The sequence below is a fragment of the Nicotiana tabacum genome, chromosome 3 (genome assembly GCF_000715075.1).
Source record: "Nicotiana tabacum cultivar K326 chromosome 3, ASM71507v2, whole genome shotgun sequence".
Lineage (NCBI taxonomy): Eukaryota > Viridiplantae > Streptophyta > Magnoliopsida > Solanales > Solanaceae > Nicotiana > Nicotiana tabacum.
In genome coordinates this window covers 94,774,361-94,789,320 of record NC_134082.1, presented here as the reverse complement: position 1 = coordinate 94,789,320, position 14,960 = coordinate 94,774,361, and the positions used below count along the sequence as shown (strand labels likewise).

The following is a 14,960-nucleotide window of genomic DNA, read 5'->3' as shown; positions in this document are numbered from 1 at the left end:
TTGTACTCAGTCATGTTGTATTCTATTGTTTTCATAACTCGACCATATTTACTCCGTTTTGACATTTTTAAATAATATTTTGGGCTGAGCACCATGTTTTATTGTGCCCGAGTGGCTTTGAGAGATTTTCTGACTAAGTGAGGTTGAGGGCCTGTGTTGTGAGGATATTATGGGATCGGGCTGCACGCTACAGAGGTATTGTACTGATTCATGATTATAAGGCTGAGGGCCTGAGTTGTTACGCTACAAGGTGGCTTGTTATGAGGTCGAGGGCCAGTTTGATTATGCCACGAGATAGCTTGATATAGCGCTTGGGCTGTAGGAGCCCCTCCGGAGTCTGCACACCCCCAGTGAGCGTGGGTACCCAGTGTGAGATGTGATATAGCCCGAGGGGCTGATATTGTTCCAAGTTATTGCCCGAGAGGCTGATACAAGTGATTGTGAGATAGCCCGAGGGGCTGGTTCTGTTGGTATTTTGCCCGATGGGCTGATATATGTTTCTCTCTTTTCTCCATGTTTTCATTTACTTGATTGAACTGATAAAAGAGGTTTTAAAGAGGTTTTTACTGAACTAAGGTGTTTCTACGAGCTTTTACTATTTTATTGTATTATTCTGGTTTTTATACTGCCTCGTTGTAGCATTTTGCTGTGTTTTACGTGTTTTCTTATCGCTCAGCTACCTTTACTTTTATTACTTACTGAGTTGGCGTACTCACATTACTCCTTGCATCCTGTGTGCAGATCCAGGAGTCTCGGGTCACGCTAGCGAGGGCTGATTGCTTTCTAGCAGGTTGTTCGGAGTTGACTAGGTAGTTGCTCGACGTTCGCAGCTCAGTGCTTCTCCTTCCTACCTTTACTTTCCTTTGATGATTCTGAGTGTCAAACTTGAAAGACGGGATTTAACGTAAAATAAAAATAATTTTAAATATATAAAAATAATTTTTTAGTAAAAAAAATAGTTAAGTATGTTTAAATTTAAATTCAAAAAGAGTAACTAATTATTAACAACACATAATATATAATTGTTTTTTAAATTTAAATTCAAAAAGACACTAATTAGTATTACCTAATCTTACTAACTTTGTCCTAATTGCCAAATGGCCTATTTTCAGGCAGTCACTTGGCTTAATGTGTGATGCCTTTCTTCTTTTATTTAATAATATATAGATAGATTATGCGATGGAATTATAAATGTATTCTTATTTGTAGGTAATTTTCATAAATTAGATTTGATAACTGTTTTAAAGGTTCGGGAAAGCATATAACAGAAGAAATTATAAATGATTATTTTTAGGAAGAGATTTGATAGTCCAAAGAAGGATGTAGATAATTTACTTTAGTGTGAAAAAAGAAGAAGATAATTTAGCAAGTTACAAGACATTACACAAAGAACAAATCAAAAACAAAAAAAGTCAATAAAGAAGTTGGAAAGTTACAGTATAATTAATTCTTGTATATGATATCTTTAATTTTAAAAGAATGGTAAAAACTAGAAACAAAAATGAAAAGAAAAAACTTACATTTGTAAGTGATAATTTGAACATTATAAATTTATAGTGAGGATAGTTTTGTCTTGAATACATTAATTTCTCACTTCTGTTTTTGCTTCTTGGAAGAAGCTAGAATTTTCTGCTTCTTCTCAAAAGCAAAAAAAGTGTTTCTGCTGCTGGCCAAAAGTAATTCTCTGTATTGGTCAAATAGCTTAAAAAAATTTAAAAGTACTTTTTTAGAGGAAAAAAATATTTTTGGCCTCCTAGAAGTTTGGCCAAACAGGCTCTAAGAATAATAGGAAAACAAAAGGAATTGCTTGGCCAATACAGGCATCATATTCCGTCAGCACTTATTCACTACCTTGGAATTTTTTGAAAAGAACATATTCACATTGAAATGGGATCATACATTTATGATAGCCAACAATACAGGTCCTTGAAATGTGTTCCGTAAATTTTTGCCAAAATATGCAAACTAGTGCAAGGAAATAAACCACACTAGTGAGTTAATGAGCTATAGTGGGTGATAATATGTGTTCCTCTTGTTCACAATAACTGATCAATTTGCTTTTTTATTTTGGTTCAAATAAGTATCCAGTTATGTAATCAAGAAAGAATTTAATTTGTTTTTACAAAATAACTCCTATGTACATATCGCTAAAAAAATTTCTTACTCCTGACATTAAATATTTAATTAGGGGTAGTTTAATCATAATAGGTATTTTTGTAAAGAATTTAATATTTTCTTAATGTGCGTGCTAAAAGCAATGCTCAATGCTCAAACCGGAGGGAGTAACATTTGCCTCCCATTACCTCAATGCTCAAACCGAGGAAGGACGAAAAGATGCCTCGTTTCTGTGCAATGAGACTCCCACTTGCATGAGACATCAATAATGAGTTACAGTAACCCTCGGGCAAATCTCTTCCTATATAAACCTCATTACCCTTCAATCTTCAAACCACAGCAAAACAGAAAACAATTCCTATCTCTTCCTCTTGGCTTATAACTATCAGTGTAAAATGCCGACCACCATGGAAGATGTCACAGCAAAGACTGAGGCAATTGAAATTGACCCCAAGAGTGGTCTTGCTTTAAAACCAACAATGGAGAAGGGGAAGGTGAGCGAAGGTGAACCAAAGATTACAGAAACAGCAGAAGAGAAGCCAAATTGTACGAATGAGGCCAAAACTGAAGAGGAAAAGAAGGAGAAGAGCGGTCAGGAGAAAGACGCAACTGTAAAGGACGAGGAAGTTCCAGTTGAGGTTGAACCTAAAACTGGAGTCTCTTTTCCTGTCAAACTTGAAGATGGGATGCAGTTGAAAGCTGTAGGTTTAAGGAAGAAGAGCATGCTTGGCATGGGCCTTAAAATTTATGGCTTTGGTAATACTCCATTTAAACTATCTTCTTTACACAAACATACAAATAGGGATCATACTGCACTTTGATTAAAGTTGTAACCTAGATCAAGCTCATTCTAATAGGGTACAGCAACACAAACTGGCCTCCGCAAAATTAACCACTCATTATTTGACTGCAGGAATATATGCAGACAAGGAGAACTTGAAGGACCTTATGCAGTCCAAGATTGGGAAAGCACCATCAAAACCAACAAAGGAAATGTACCAAATGGTGATTGATAGTGATTTTGGGATGATTGTGCGGTTGGTAATTGTTTTCTCTAACCTAACCATAAGCATGGTAAGAAAGAACTTTGACGAAGGCCTAGGAGCTGCCATAAAGAAACTCACTGGTGGGAAGAACGAAGAGCTCACAAAGAAGTACATACAACCATTTTAAATGCTAATCAGCCTTAACACAGAATGCTTTTTTGATTACGAAAACTTGAATGCTTAAACTCTAATATCCTGTTTTAATATTAGGATCATGGGTGAAGCATCTGATGACATAAAGCTGACTTCTGGTTCTGTAATTGAGATTTCAAGGCTTCCGGGATATGTTCTTCAGACCAAAGGTAAAATCTACCACAAAATTCAATCTTGTCAATTTCATGCCATCAAGTTGAATTGCTAACTTGATTAAACCTTAACTTTAACTAAATGCAGTAAAGGGTGAAATTGTGAGCAAGGTGGAAAGTGAACTACTCTGCCGGGCCTTCATCTACATGTATTTAGGTGACGATCCCTTTGACAAAGAAGCCAAGGAGAAGTTCGGGGCATCCATGGTCTCTATGTTCTAAGTTGTGGCTTTCCAGCAATTTCTAGGTTGTTAAAGAATAAGGTGGTCTATTTGAACTGATGAATAATTTCTCAATAAAGGAATGATTAAAACACGGTTGATTTTCATAAGTATTTCGTAAGTTCTAATACGCAAGCTTCAAAACTCCCCCCCCCCCCCTCCCCAAAAAAAAAACAAAACCCATGTTACGTCTCTCAACTCGTACGTTATGTAAGCGTGCACTGTGTATTTACATTTAGATGTTATATTCTGTTGTTCAAATTATTCATCCATCGAACTTTTGCAACGCCAAGAAGGAATTTCTTGGCTCAGGAAAGTTTATGCTATGAAAAACTGAAAACATACAAGATATCTCACAGTATGAAAAAAGAAACAGAGAAAGCTCAGTGAACCACCTGCAGCTAAAATTATGTGCTTATAGAATAGATACAGTAATGTTAGATTTAACACTCCAGAAACTGACAAACCAAACATGAATAGGAGTTTGTGGAATAGTAAAACAGTGCGCGTAGTATACAAAAAACAGACTCGTAGAAATAGCACCTTAATCACACCATGGATGAGATCAGGCAAGGCCATAAAGAACTTTCCTAGGGTCCAATTGCCCACTGCAGTAACTTGAAGATACAGTAGAGAGCTCTTGCCGCCCCTTCCACTCCTCAGAGGGCTTTAAGACAATCGGAGTTTCAACAGCAGCTGAATCCACGCATAGCATTTTTTTGTAATCTTCATCACCTAAATCAGGGAGAGACTTGGCTTTTTTGTCCCAAGGATTCCAAACAACTGCATATCACATCCAAATTGTACTTCAAAATATTCAATGCAGATTGGGAACAAAATAGATCCAGATCAAAAGAAAAAAAACGGTAAAAATATACCAGCATCTAGCATGCCTTCTTTCTGAATGACATAGGTTCTCTTCTTCTCATGGTCTATTATCGCAATTTTCTTTGGTGTGCTCAGATATACCCTGTCAATCTAACAAAAAGAAAAGGTCTAGATCAACATAATAATAAGGAGAAATCAAGTAATTCTCTTTTCGATGAATTATGAAAAATTCAAAAAAACAAGCATACTGAATTGATGGAAGAGAAGATCCTCTGGCACCTAGTGGTCCTGAGTTCAAATGAAGGTGTCTATCCTCTATTAAATACGGAGAACAGCCTAACATAGTAATGTTACCTCACTATCAAAGGTAATTGCATCTGCCTGCTCTGTGTATCTTTCTCTCTGCTGCAAATTATCGAAGTAGTCAAGCGTCTCCAAGCCCTCCACACGCACTTCACTGCAAATCAAACTGCATCATGCAACCTATCTGAAAAGGATAATTACGTATCTAGCAAATTTCAGCTATAAAGAGAAAAATAAGAGAAAGCTCATGATTGAATGAGCAATATACATTAAATTATAGGTCTGAATTAATTGCAAGAAACCCTAAAAGGGGGACAATAATAGCTATTACAAATTCCAACGTGTTAGCACTACTTAGCGGAAAAATAACTAGCAAACCACATCTCAAAAGAAAAAAAAGATAGTGAACCAACAAGGCAAACCTGATATCAGAAACAGATAAATAGTTACGCAGAGAGATCGTGAATGAGAATGGCTTGTTATCTATATTTCTCACACGAGGGATCAAAGTCAGCTTGCCAGCAGCGAGAGAGACACGTAGCCGCACCTCAAACCTGCCAAACAAGAACAGGGTTTACCTTTGTAGATCTAGATAAAATTGTTGAATTGGGAATGTGTGTATTACTATAGGCTAATAGAAGTGCAAAACCATGTATACTCCCCACCTATGTGGCCAAATTTTCAGATCCTCCTCTGTGGATTTTAAGATGAGATCCACAGTTGACTGACTGTTTGCTGCAGGTAGAGGAGAAGGAGAATCATCCAAGGACCACACTCTGTTTCTTGCAAAACCATGTCGCTCTAAAGAACCAAAACTTCCAAACTACAATAGATATTTACAGTTAAGATGCAGAACTGAACAAGGAAGAACCCTAAAATTGCTAGTTCAGTTAGTGGGCCAACCTGTGGGAAGCTGATAGGTATTCCGCCTCTGATGGCTTTAGGAGGTTTCCAGAGGGTCTGTAAGACAGTGCAAGAACCCTCAGTCAGGACAATGATAAGACAAGAGGGCTACAGAAGAATCTAGCAGCCAAGGTAAATGATTGAACAATGTCCTAAAGTCAATATCCTGAGTGTGAGGTGTATCATTAACCATACAAGCAGATCAAGTTATGTGAGGTATCTAGGAAATTTTACATATTTGAAAACTGAAGAAGTTTCCTTACACCACAATCACATTTATGTTACACGAGCAAAATGAACTATACTCAACGTTCCATGCATTGCTGATTTTGAATTAAACTCGACATTCCTTGAGAGATTTGAATTATCTAGGCAATTGAATAGCATTACACTCCGCAACGACTCATAAGAGGATAAAATTTTATGGACTGTAGAGAAGAGCTAGAATTTTATTTTTTTTTGATAAGGTAACGTTTACACAGGAGCTAGACATATTTTATCTTCAGACATTGGCCACCTGCTCAGTGATGCACATCATAGATAAAACACTGATCAGCCCTTCTAACCTGCGAATCCTAGTAGAAGATGTCGCAAAATTGCATAAAGGAAAAGCCCTCTCATAACACTTGTAGCCCGTTAGATGTGAGTCCTACTTGATATGTGTAAAAGTGAATCTCATGATATAGGAACTAATCAAATATTGGTCATCGTACTGAACAATGCTGGAGAGGCCAGTGTAATTAGTTGGTTCCAGAAGTATGGTAGACCAAGTGAAGACACAAGTAACAAAAGCAATTCAATCTTTTACTAAATGTAAGCACCTATAAGATGCTAAGGCTGGAAAAGAACAATGGCGTCATCTTGTGCCTTTTCAGAGATTTCTCGAAGGAGAAAGTACTTTTCAACTTTGTTTTTTAAACTACAATTTATATTGTGATCCTAATTCCAAACCTTTGGGGGTTTTTAATTTTTTGATTCATAAATTGATCTTAATTCAAATTTGGTGCCCCATATCTTCAACTATCGAGTCAAGACTGAAGAGGATCCAGCTGAAGATGCAAATCCTTTTTTTTTAATGTAAATGTCCAAAACTGTGAACTTCCAGATGAGGCAAATATCCACTTCATGTTCACAAAGATGCAGGATGAACAGGATTATGAATGGAACCGTTGCATTGACACGTTAAAGTTGATAACATTAAGTCGCAAAAGCTTTGTGCCTGCATGCATGTCATGCAACATATTGCTATCCAAACAGTAGCAGAAAACAGAGTCGGTTACATAAGAATATAAAGGAAGGTCATTTTAGACCTTATTAATCCTGAAAAGCAGTTCTTCTCTTCGTTCATTCTTCCAAGAAACAACCTGTCCACCATGAAAAAGCACCTGCAGCAGAGAATATGTACTAGAATTAAGTGAAATGAAGGAAAAGATATCTCCAACCCATAAAGCTCATCATCATTGTAGTGCTACAACATTTACTTCATGCATTTGGATCTTTCCGTTCAGGGGTTAATACAGGATCCTCTGTTTACCAATTTAAAAAGATAGCACATCATCTCTAAGTTAAATGGACAGCGGAGAGCTTTTCATTGGTACAATGGGGAGCCTAGGATATCACCATCTCGTTTGTTTTCCCAAAAGCATTGAGCTACGTAGTTTGACTACAAAACAGCTACTCTCTAAAGACTAAACTTCAAGGCAAGATCATATATAAGAAAGACTAAACCATTAGCAAAACGAATTAATTTCAAAGTGTTGCGGAAGCCAAATGTATATAGTGTGAATAAGTCACAACTACTATACCAAAAATTATGACAGCCACCAAATAATAAATAAGACAATAAAACAACAATAAAGGGAACACCAGAATTTACGAGGTTCGGCTAATTTTGCCTACTCCTCGGACACAACCAATATTTTATTTCACTCCAAAAATACAAGTGAAATAATACTAAAAAAGAGAAGATACAAATGCCTTAAACAGATGAGAAGGCAAATGAGGTGTGTTTCAATCCTAAACATTAGGCCTTCTTTTATAGGGGAAAAATCCCCTCCAAACTTAACTCCCAACCAATGTGGGACTTTGGCATTTTGCCAAACTTCAACAAATCTCCACCTTGGCAAAATTCCACATTTTCAATTCTCTCTCAATAACAAATTTTGGTTGTGTCTTCATCTTCAATCTTCAGTGTTCAACAATGTTGATCAAATCCAAACAATGTTGAAACTTGACCGCAGTCACCACCTTTGTCAGCATATCAGCAGGATTCTCTGTAGTATGAATTTTCTTCACCGTGACTCCACCTTCTTCTATGATTTCTAGTACGAAATGATACCGAACATCAATGTGCTTCGTCCTTGCATGATAAACTTGGTTCTTCGCTAATTGAATAGCACTTTGACTATCACAAAAAATTGTGATACCTTTTTGTTCAACACCAAGCTCCTTTAGCAATCCTTGAAGCCAAATTGTCTCTTTCACAGCATCTGTAATAGCCATGTACTCTGCCTCTGTTGTAGACAAAGCAACTGTTGACTGCAAAGTAGACTTCCAACTAACTGGTGCCTTTGCAAAAGTAAACACATAACCAGTAGTTGATCTTCGTTTGTCCATATCACCCGCAAAATCTGAGTCACAATATCCAACTACAGACTGATTGTCTTCCTGCTCAAAAACTAACCCGACATCTACAGTATTATGAATATACCGTAGAATCCACTTCACAGCTTGCCAATGCTCCTTCCCTGGATTGTGCATATATCTGCTAATAACTCCAACAGCTTGTGAAATGTCAGGCCTTGTGCAAACCATTGCATACATCAAGCTACCAACAACATTTGCGTATGGTACCTTTGACATATACTCTCGTTCAGCTTCATCCATTGGCGACATAGTAGTACTTAGCTTAAAATGGGAAGCAAGTGGAGTACTAACTGGCTTAGTCTTGTCATCTATGCCAAAACGTTGAAGTACTCTCTTCAAATATTCCTTTTGAGATAAACAGAGTTTCTTTGAACGTCTATCTCTAATTATCTCCATGCCAAGAATTTTCTTTGCCTCACCCAAATCCTTCATCTCGAACTCCTTCTTCAGTTGAATCTTCAACTTATCAATTTCTTCCAAATTCTTGGAAGCTATCAACATATCATCAACATATAGGAGAAGATATACAAAGGAACCATCTTTAAGCTTGTGCAAATACACACAATGATCGTATTTGCTTCTCTTGTACCTTTGCCGCAACATAAACTCGTCAAATCGCTTGTACCATTGTCTAGAAGATTGTTTCAATCCGTACAACAATTTTTCAAGTTTGCACACCATATTTTCTTTTCCAGCAACTTTGAATCCTTCTGGCTGAGTCATGTAGATTTCCTCCTCCAAGTTTCCATGTAAAACGCAGTTTTTACATCCATCTGAACTAGTTCCAAATCCAATTGTGCTACCAAAGCCAACATAATTCTAATGGAGGAATGTTTTACAACTGGAGAAAACACTTCATTGTAATCAATTCCCTCCTTTTGAGCATATCCTTTGGCCACCAATCTTGCTTTGTAGCGAACATCTAATTGGTTAGGAAATCCTTCTTTCTTTGCAAATACCCATTTGCACCCAATTGTTTTCTTTCCCTTCGGGAGATTGGCCAATCTCCATGTATGATTCTGATGAAGGGACTGTATTTCATCATTCATGGAAATCCTCCACTTATCTTCTTCTGAACTTTGGACAGCGTCTTTATAAGTAGTAGGAACATCATCAGCTACAATTGAGGTTGCACAAGCAACCGTCTCTATGAGACGAACAGGTTTCGTTATTGTTCTTTTTGGCCTGCTGGTTGCTATTGATTCAAGTTGTTGTTGAGATTCCTGAGTTGGAATCTCCTCTACTGGCTCTCCTTCCAGAGGGTAATCTTCATTTGTTTCCTCCTCTGCTTCTTGTGTAGGAAAAATAAATTTTCCCTCAAACTCCACCTGCTTAGAAGCACCTTCATTTTGTTTGGTATCTTCTGTTACCTTATTTACCATAGCAAATTCATCAAAGGTAACATCTCTGCTGAATATTACTTTCTTTGTCATAGGACACCATAAGCGATATCCTTTGACTCCAGAAGTAATTCCCATAAAAATAGCCTTCTTTGCCCTTGGATCCAATTTTGACTCCGTCACATGATAATATGCAGTTGAGCCAAACACGTGCAAAGAGTTATAATCTACAGCAGGTTTTCCGTACCATTTTTCAAATGGTGTTTTGCCATCAATAGCAGCAGATGGTAGACGATTAATGAGGTGGCATGCATATGTAATTGCCTCAGCCCAAAATTCTTTGCCCAAGCCAGCATTGGACAACATACACCGTACCTTCTCCAGCAAGGTCCGGTTCATACGTTCTGCCACTCCATTCTGTTGTGGTGTATGTCTAACAGTGAAGTGTCGGATGATGCCATCATTTTCACAGACCTTATTGAAATGATCATTTTTGTATTCACCTCCATTGTCTGTGCGAATACACTTGATTCTCCTGCCTGTCTGATTTTCCACCATCGTCTTCCATTTGAGAAAAATTCCCAACACTTCATCTTTGCTCTTCATTGTATACACCCATACTCTTCGGGAAAAATCATCAACAAAGGTTACAAAATAGTGCTTCCCACCCAATGAAGGTGTTTTGGAAGGACCCCAAACATCAGAGTGTACATAATCCAAAATGCCTTTAGTATTATGGATCGATGTACCAAATTTAACCCTTGTCTGTTTCCCTTTAACACAATGCTCACAAAACTCCAAGTTGCAAGCCTTTACTCCTTTTAACAATCCTTGATCTGATAGAGTTTTCAAGGATTTTCCTCCAGCATGTCCCAAGCGCATGTGCCATAGCTTGGTTGCTTCTGCCTCTTTGTCGTCACTGGATGTTACTGTCGCTGTCCCAATAACTGTACTGCCACGATAGCGGTACATATTATTATTCTTCCGATTAGCCTTCATTACCACTAGTGCACCGGAGCATACTCTCATCACTCCATTTTCTGCAATGATTTTGAACCCTTTTGATTCTAGGGCTCCCACAGAGATGAGATTCTTCTTCAAATCAGGTACATATCGAACATCTATCAATGTTCTGATCATTCCATCATGGTTCCTTAATCGTATTGAACCAATGCCATATGAGGTAAGAGGGCTGTTATCCGCTGTGTGGATGACTCCATATTCTCCTTCTTGAAATTCCACGAACCAGTCCCTGTTGGGACACATATGATAGCTACAAGCCGAGTCCATCAACCATATGTCTGATGATGTTGATGACTCTGTTGTAACTAATGAGAAGTCTGAATCATCACAATCAGCTACATTTGAATCCATAATAGCCTTTCCATTGTTATGTTTGGCCTTATTCTTCAACTTCGGACAGTTTTTCTTCCAGTGCCCTTTTTCTCGACAAAAGGCACATTCATCTTTGCTAGGTCTGGATCTTGACTTGGATCTTCCCTTCTTTGTCCTCGTTTGATTTTGAGGACGACCCCTCACAAACAGTGCTTCTCCTTCTCCGCCCTTCTGTTTTTCTCGCTTTCTTTGTTCATAGCTGTACAAAGCTGAACAAACTTCTCTGAGAGAAATTTCGTCATTTCCATGGAGTAGAGTAGTTTCAAGGTGCTCGTACTCATCAGGAAGTGACGCCAACAACATTAAGGCCAAGTCACCATCATCATAAGTTGTATCCATATTTTGCAAATCTGTGACCAACTTATTGAAACTGGTGATATGTTCATTCATCGTGGTACCAGGAACATAGGTGAAGTGAAACAGTCTCTTCTTCATGTACAATTTATTTTGACTGTTTTTCTTCAAAAATTTATCCTCCAGTGCTTTCCATAATTTACTTGCAGAAGTTTCCTTTGTGTATGGATATTTCTGCTCTCTAGCAAGGTAGGATCGAATGGTACCGCAAGCAACACGGTTGATAATTCTCCAATCTTCTTCTCCAATAACATCTGGTTTCTTTTCTTCAATGGCCAGATCTAACCCTTGTTGAAAAAGGACATCTAGAACCTCGCCTTGCCACATCCCAAAATGTCCGGACCCGTCAAAAATTTCTACCGCAAATTTCGCATTTGACACAATTCTTGTCATAAGCGAAGATGCCAATGATGACGTATTGTTGACACTTGATGTAGATTCTTCTTGTTTATTGTCCCCCATATTTGACACAAATATTATTTAATAGCTGACGACACAAATCAAGATTATTTCCTTTCTGATGTAGAAGATCAGACTAAGCTGCAACTACAGAGCATACTCAGACAGAACCTTGACTCAGTTACCAAGATAAATCTTTTCTGATGTGGAAGATCAGACTATGCTGCAACCACAGAGCATACTTAGACAGAACCTGGCTCTGATACCAATTGTTGCGGAAGCCAAATGTATATAGTGTGAATAAGTCACAACTACTATACCAAAAATTATGACAGCCACCAAATAATAAATAAGACAATAAAACAACAATAAAGGGAACACCAGAATTTACGAGGTTCGGCTAATTTTGCCTACTCCTCGGACACAACCAATATTTTATTTCACTCCAAAAATACAAGTGAAATAATACTAAAAAGAGAAGATACAAATGCCTTAAACAGATGAGAAGGCAAATGAGGTGTGTATCAATCCTAAACATTAGGCTTTCTTTTATAGGGGAAAAATCCCCTCCAAACTTAACTCCCAACCAATGTGGGACTTTGGCATTTTGCCAAACTTCAACAAAAAGATCAACAGGAAGTGAAAGCTTAGAGGCCGAAACAGTCATTGAGATAAAAATGAATTAAATAGGAAAAAAGGAAAAGAAAAGCTGCGTAAAAAATTTCCTTTCTGATTTGTTATCTTCCATTAACTATTTCAACTTCTCATGAGCAACACACTGCGCTTGTACAGACTAGCTTCAACAAAAAGAGTCCATCTCTTATATTAATTGTTTCATTTAATATTCTCAATCGACAGGTTGCTCCCGATCCAAACTATGTGGTTTCGAGAACTTCTGGAAAACGTTCGAGATAGGAATAATAAAGCCATGATTCATCAATGAGCTGATATTTTACTTTTGAAAGGCAAGCATTCCAAATACCAAAAACAAATTAATTAACGAACTACAAATGCTAAGTTGAAATACATAATTCACTTAGATGAAGATGAGATTTAGGATTATTGATTTATGGAGAAACCAAAACACTTTCACCAACAGGCTTCAACTAAAGTAAATCTCGAGATATTAAACCTAATATAATCCACAAGTATGATCAATAATTTTTTGATTAAGGTGGTGTTCAGGTCAGCTCGACTATTCCACCGGCTACCTGCTACTCCCGCCAGCACAAGTATTGGACTAACTCTACCCACCATGGCTTAGGTAGATTGGAATAAATCACCTAGTACTTCTTGACTCTTGGGATTCTGAGACCTTATGATTCTCCTTCCACTTCATTCACCAACAGGCTATAAACAAGGAATGATCAAACTAAAGGAAAGTTTCTAGCATTCATTAAACTTTAAAAATGTAAAAATGGGTGCACCTCAGGAACTAAAACAAGCATGTACAAAAAAACCCAAAAAAAAGGGAACTTAATCACAATTATACAGCAGAAATAGTCGTAATTATAGGAGAAAACATTTAAAATCCTTCATTAGCTAAATATAAAGCAAAATTAATCACAATTATCCAGCACAAATAGTACGAAAAAGGAATACAGAATTTCGAAAACCTCAGCAGTTGATCCAGTAGGCTCCGACAATACGATTCGCGAAGGCGATCCATCGGCGTCGTGAATTATGTTCGACGACATAGTTTTTTTGTTTCGTTTTTCGAATACTGATCAAAATCTACAAGCAAGCAGTTTATAATAATTAAGCACGATCAGAAAGGACGAAACAGAAGAAGACAAAAGATGCAGAAAAAGGAAGAAATGAGAAAAGTAAACCTGAAAACGCAAAGTGTGATGCGATAAACAAAGAATATTGTGAATAATTGGCTGGCAGAAACTGAACCGCTAAAACAGAAAGGATGAATTATATTAATAGGAAATCAAAAGATTAAACTTGCATTTTTTGGAACGATTTAGTGTTGTTTATTGTGTAGAACAGGCCACCAACTTCTGCTTCATGAGAAATCCATGTCGTACATTAGCGTTTTTTGTACGACTTTATATTTTTATAATAATAAATTGACCGAGAAAGAAAAAGCTTCTCCGGAAGAGGGAGGTGGATGTGGACGCGTAGTGGGCGACGGGAGGGACCAAAGAAATTCTGATTGAGACGTGTTTTATTTTGTGTCTCATACAACTTACACTCGTTGTATGAAACTCCTTTTTGTCTTACAAATTTGTAGACTTCAATCTTACACTTCTGGATCCACAGAAATCTGAGTCCACAAAACGGTAAGACAAAAAAATTGTCTCATACAACTAGTGTCAGTTATATGAGACACAAAATAAAATTTTCCATGATTCGATTATCATGAACCAATACATAAGAGTTAGGACAAGGTAAACTATGTGTCTGTCACTTTAGTTAAAAGATTTTTATGATCCTTTGGTTAAAAAAATAGTGCTTTACATTTCTTAGATCTTTTAAACTACTAGTTTTAGTGTACGTGTGTTGCACGTGCATTCTGCGGCTATTGATAAAAAAATATATGAAATATTGAATAAAAATAAATTATGTGTAATAGCAATTGATGTAGAGATAGATACAACGATCAATTAAATGAAAAAAAATATTTTATCTAAAAATACAAATGTACTAACAAGGTTAAATTCTAGGGATAAATTCATGCTTAGAAGCACTTTGGCCATACTTATCCGAAAATGTACTTTTTTTAAGCTTTTACTACTGTCGAAAGCACCTCTAAACACCTTAACTCTCTAAAATAAGTATATTTAAAAAGAAATATTTACCTTTCACTTTCCAAAAACTTGGTCAAACAGGCTTGCCTGCCTATTTTGGATGTGAGTAATGTGGCTGGAACCGACTTTTTTAAATTTGTCTAACTCAATTTAAAGTTTGATCATCCAATTCGTAGAGTCATCAAAAAGTCACTAAACAACCAAACTACATTATCTTAACGAATCCATTCTACGGGTTATTGTAGGTTCGATAACTTTGGGAAAAAATATATATGGACATATAAGTATATAACGAAAATAATTACAACATTAAATTAAAAGGAAAAAAAGAAAGGAGAAATTAAAACAC

General features: G+C 36.9%; 2 protein-coding genes across 3 annotated transcripts; one reads left to right on the top strand and one right to left on the bottom strand.

Moving 5' to 3' along the window:
- Positions 1 to 2,434: 2,434 nt before the first annotated feature.
- On the top strand, positions 2,435 to 3,797 carry LOC107805069 (chalcone isomerase-like protein 1). Its single transcript, XM_016629048.2, has 4 exons — positions 2,435 to 2,871; positions 3,029 to 3,269; positions 3,372 to 3,463; positions 3,555 to 3,797. The coding sequence occupies exons 1-4, from the start codon at positions 2,511 to 2,513 to the stop codon at positions 3,686 to 3,688; spliced, it is 828 nt and encodes a 275-aa protein (XP_016484534.1). The 5' UTR covers positions 2,435 to 2,510; the 3' UTR covers positions 3,689 to 3,797.
- Positions 3,798 to 4,072: 275 nt separating this feature from the next.
- Positions 4,073 to 13,908, bottom strand: LOC107805071 (putative glucose-6-phosphate 1-epimerase). 2 transcript variants are annotated; one of them, XM_075249652.1, is made up of 9 exons: positions 13,810 to 13,908; positions 13,472 to 13,589; positions 7,032 to 7,106; positions 5,722 to 5,778; positions 5,484 to 5,641; positions 5,241 to 5,372; positions 4,870 to 4,972; positions 4,566 to 4,665; positions 4,073 to 4,470 (listed from the first exon to the last, which is right to left on the bottom strand). In XM_075249652.1, exons 2-9 carry the CDS (start codon positions 13,550 to 13,552, stop codon positions 4,253 to 4,255), a joined length of 924 nt encoding a protein of 307 aa, XP_075105753.1. In that variant the 5' UTR covers positions 13,553 to 13,589; positions 13,810 to 13,908; the 3' UTR covers positions 4,073 to 4,252. The 2 variants fall into 2 exon arrangements, with proteins under 2 accessions (XP_075105753.1, XP_016484535.1); XM_016629049.2 differs by having other exon boundaries at positions 13,688 to 13,892.
- Positions 13,909 to 14,960: the final 1,052 nt, after the last annotated feature.

What these genes read in the sequence shown, in the direction of transcription:
- LOC107805069 (XM_016629048.2), top strand. Translation starts at nt 2,511, where the DNA reads ATGCCGACCACCATGGAAGATGTCACAGCAAAGACTGAGGCAATTGAA. An exon ending in AACGAAGAGCTCACAAAGAA is followed by an intron (nt 3,270 to 3,371) that starts GTACATACAACC and finishes TTTTAATATTAG; the next exon opens with GATCATGGGTGAAGCATCTG. An exon ending in ATATGTTCTTCAGACCAAAG is followed by an intron (nt 3,464 to 3,554) that starts GTAAAATCTACC and finishes AACTAAATGCAG; the next exon opens with TAAAGGGTGAAATTGTGAGC.
- LOC107805071 (XM_075249652.1), bottom strand. Translation starts at nt 13,552, where the DNA reads ATGTCGTCGAACATAATTCACGACGCCGATGGATCGCCTTCGCGAATC. An exon ending in CTACTGGATCAACTGCTGAG is followed by an intron (nt 7,107 to 13,471) that starts GTTTTCGAAATT and finishes TCTCTGCTGCAG; the next exon opens with GTGCTTTTTCATGGTGGACA. An exon ending in TACCTATCAGCTTCCCACAG is followed by an intron (nt 5,642 to 5,721) that starts GTTGGCCCACTA and finishes TATCTATTGTAG; the next exon opens with TTTGGAAGTTTTGGTTCTTT.